The sequence below is a fragment of the Tamandua tetradactyla genome, chromosome 16 (assembly GCF_023851605.1).
Source record: "Tamandua tetradactyla isolate mTamTet1 chromosome 16, mTamTet1.pri, whole genome shotgun sequence".
Classification (NCBI taxonomy): Eukaryota; Metazoa; Chordata; class Mammalia; order Pilosa; family Myrmecophagidae; genus Tamandua; species Tamandua tetradactyla.
In genome coordinates, this window is record NC_135342.1 from 729520 (window position 1) to 733439 (window position 3920).

The 3920-nt window shown below is 51.2% G+C and overlaps 1 protein-coding gene across 1 annotated transcript; it reads right to left on the minus strand.

Moving 5' to 3' along the window:
- Positions 1 to 268: 268 nt before the first annotated feature.
- LOC143658503 (uncharacterized) lies at positions 269 to 3584 on the minus strand. The gene is made up of 3 exons (XM_077130537.1): positions 3338 to 3584; positions 2140 to 2266; positions 269 to 1968 (listed from the first exon to the last, which is right to left on the minus strand). The coding sequence occupies exons 1-3, from the start codon at positions 3362 to 3364 to the stop codon at positions 923 to 925; spliced, it is 1200 nt and encodes a 399-aa protein (XP_076986652.1). The 5' UTR covers positions 3365 to 3584; the 3' UTR covers positions 269 to 922.
- Positions 3585 to 3920: the final 336 nt, after the last annotated feature.

Sequence of the window (3920 nt, forward strand, 5' to 3'; positions counted from 1 at the left end):
CTCTGGCTGCATGGGCAATAAAGTTTTTTCCAAAATGGCTCCAGTAAGCAATCCCACCTTGAATGGGTGGAGACACATCTCAAAGGAACCCATAAAATCAAAGGTTACCACCCACAATTGGGTGGGTGACATCCCCATGGCTATCAAAAAGCTCCCATCCAGCAATACTGACAGAGAATTAAAGGACACGGTTTTTCTGTGGTAAGCCACAGATTTAAACCAACACACCGCTCCACACAGTGAACAGAATCTCCAAGAGAAAAGGTGGTCTAAACTATAAAACCTTTATTATTGCACAACCCTGAGCAATATGAGGCCAGTGGTTCCTGGGGCAGTGACGTGGAGGTTTGAAAATTCCATTACAACCACCATGTGGAATCAACAATGTCCCTGAAAAAGACTGCCTTTCTCAGCAAGCTGAGAGCAAAACTCACATTGGGTACTTAGATAAAAATGGGTCTGGTTCATACCCTAATGAGTCAGAAAGAAGGGAACGAGGACCCTATAAGGCTCAGGTTATTGATAAATTCCACCAGTGAATAGTAGAGCAGAACGCTGCTTTCCAGAGCATCTTGGGGTGGTGAGGGTACATTGTGTGGACTTACCGATGTTAGAGGCAAAATGGCTTCTACCACAGAAACTGGCAGTGATAGAAACCTGGCAAGGGCCCAGGGCAAATGAGCACAGTGCAGCTCCTTAAAGCTTCACGCTTAGCTGGAACTTCAGGGGAATGTCCCCACTGTGGTTGTTAGGAAAGACAAGGTTCAAATCAGGGAGAAGGTTCCTCACAAAGGCTTTTCTTAAACATCATTGTACCGAACAAAGAAATACATGTTTCTTGCACATTAAGTCATTTCTCCAGTGTGAACTCTTGGCTGTTGAATGAGGCAAGAGATTTTGGCTAAAGGATTTCCCATATTCATCACACTGAAGGCTTTAATCTACTGTGAACTCTCTGATGTTGAATGAGATTGCCTTTGTAGCTAAAGGATTTCCCACATTCACCACAACTGTAAGGCCTTTCTCCAGTGTGAATTCTCTGGTGTTGAATGAGGATGGATTTGCAGCTAAAGGATTTCCCACATTCATTGCACTCATAAGGCCTTTCTCCAGTATGAGCTCTCTGGTGTTGTACGAGGATGTATTTGCAGCTAAAGGCTTTCCCACATTCGCTGCACTCATAATGCATTTCTCCACTGTGAACTCTCTGGTGTCGAATGAGGCTGCTTTTGCGGCTAAAAGATTTCCCACATTCACCGCAACTGTGAGGCCTTTCTCCAGTGTGAACGCTCTGGTGTCGGATGAGGTCGGAATTGAAGTTAAAGGTTTTCCCACATTCACTGCATTCATAAGGCCTCTGTCCAGTGTGAACACTCCGGTGTGGTATGAGCCCAGATCTTTGCCTAAAGGTTTTTCCACATTCAACACACTCAAAAGGCTTTTCTCTACTGTGAACTCTCTGGTGTTGAGTAAGGTTGGGTTTGCAGGTAAAGGATTTCCCACATATACTGCACTTGTAAGGCCTTTCTCCAGTGTGAACTCTCTGGTGTTCAACAAGGATGGCTTTCCACCTAAAGGATTTCCCACATTCACTGCACTCATGAGGCCTTTCTCCGGTGTGAATTTTCTGGTGTCTAATGAGGTTACCCCTTCGTGTACATGCTTTCCCACATTTGCTACACTCATAAGACTTTTCTCCCATGTGGGATCTCTGGGGCTGAATAAATGAGGGTTCACAGGTGACAGCTTTTCCATCATGGCATTGATGAAGTTTTTCTTTAGTGAGGACTCTCTTGTGGCTAAAGGCATTTTTGCATCCTCCCCACTTGTACTTTTTCCCACTTTGATAGTCCGTTCCACAGTCAGTACAGTTCATTGGTTTCTCCCCATTTTGAGAGGCCTGTTGCTGAAGAAGACCCAGGTTGACCAGTAAGTCCTTCCCAACCTCTCCACAGGTAAATGACTTTCCTGCAAGAAAAGAGGACAATGTACTCAGGCCAGTGCTAGCGATGACAACACCTATTCCAGGGAACTGGGGGAGGAAGCCCACAGTTCTGATTGTGAGGGCACAGCTGCCCTAGCAAAGAGGACAAAAGTAAAAACTAGCTCAGGACAGTGGGGTGGGTGTCTGGGCCTTACCAAGCGAGACCACAAGTGCAAAGTTCTGCAGCATCACTTCGCGGTACAGGTGTCTCTGAGCCTCATCAAGGAGCCCCCACTCCTCCAAGGAGAAGTATACGGCCACATCCTCGAAGGTCACACTGCCCTACCATGAGGGGAACATATGAAACCACAATCAGCCTCTCTCTCTAGCATCTGCATATGTCCCTCCCAACACATGTCCCATGCCCATCCTCTTCCCAAGATTTCCAACACAGACCTGATACCAGAACCTGATATCATTAATGACACTCTCCCTTCATGGGCTCATCAATCACTGTGCTTTGTCCCCAACAACAAGAGGCAGGTAGGCAGAGAGCTGTGAACTAAGCTCAGAACTGGCATGCGGATCTCCATCACCACCTGGAAGTCAATTCTCCTGAGATCTTCCACACTGTGACAACTATACACAACCAAACACAGGCTCGCCTTTCACCCTTAAGTCCCCAATAACAGGGTCCCAGTGTCATCATGTCATAATCTCTCCTCATGTTCACATTAATTTTTAGACAGCACCTCTTTTTGTATCCCTGGACCCCCAAGCTGCTTCCCCCACATCCAGTATCAACTCACTGCCCCAGACTGTAGATACTTCCCACGCTCCTCACAGATTTATTCCTTCAAAGCCCAGCTCCCACTTCTACAACTTGCCCCAGGCCCAGTGACTCTCCCATATGACCACATAAGTCCCTGAACTTATGTACCATCCTAAACGAAACACCCTAAACCCTACAAAGGTTAACTACAAATGTGTAGCAGAGATATTATTCAGGACCAGACCCGGCTGCAGAGTCATACTGCCTTATAATTCCTATGCTTCTCTATCCATCGCATGTCTACTCATCCTGTGGGAGCCTTCTTCACCTGCTAGAGTACCCTCTCTCCTACACTTAGTGGCCACGTATCTCTCTTACCTGTATCTGTGATGACCAGCATCCTCAACCAGGTTCCCAAGTTTCCCAACACAGACCAGATACCAGACCCTGGACCGGGGGAAGGGGGGGGGGCCGAAGATGCGGCGCACCTGGGCGAGGAAGAGGGAAGAGGGGGGTGCCGGCACGAGGACGCGACTCACCTGTGCCGGGGGGGAGGTCAAAGGGGGGCGGAGGCCCGAGGACGTGGTCACCTGGGGCGGGGGAAGGGGAGAGGGGGACAGGAGCCTGAGGACACGACTCACCTGGGTCGGGGGCGCGGTGGCCGCCATTGCAGGCTGGGGGCGCAGCAGGTCGGAGGCGGGGATGGGGGCGCGGGCACACGTGCAGCAGACCCGGGACCGCGCCGCCGCCCCTCAGGCCTGCCTCAGTGTGGGGACAGCGGCGCCCTCACGCCTGCGCGACCCAGTCCCTCGGTCCCGGACCCTATGCTTCAGGCCTACCAGGCGGTGAAGAGAAAGCAAGACACGCGACCGCTGAGAAGAGCGCACCAGAAATGCCGTCTCGACGGGTGCGCGCGCCCGGAAGTGCCCGCCCCGCCGCCGGCTCCCCGCGCGGGGCCTTCTGGGAATTGTAGTTCCCACGGTCTCCGCCAACTGCTCGGCCTCCCCGCCCCGCCCTCCAGGAATAACAAAACGCGGCGCTGGAGAGGCGCTGGGAAAGTCTTCTCCAGCCGCAAGGGGCCCCGCTTTCTCCCGCAGAGGCCACAGGCAGCTCCCTGGAAGCCCTCGGGGGAAAGCATTCACTTCAGATGCTCCCCAAAGCTACCCATCGATAGAGACGTCCCGTTCCTAGTTGTTCCGACACAGAGTGCTCTAATGGTGGCTG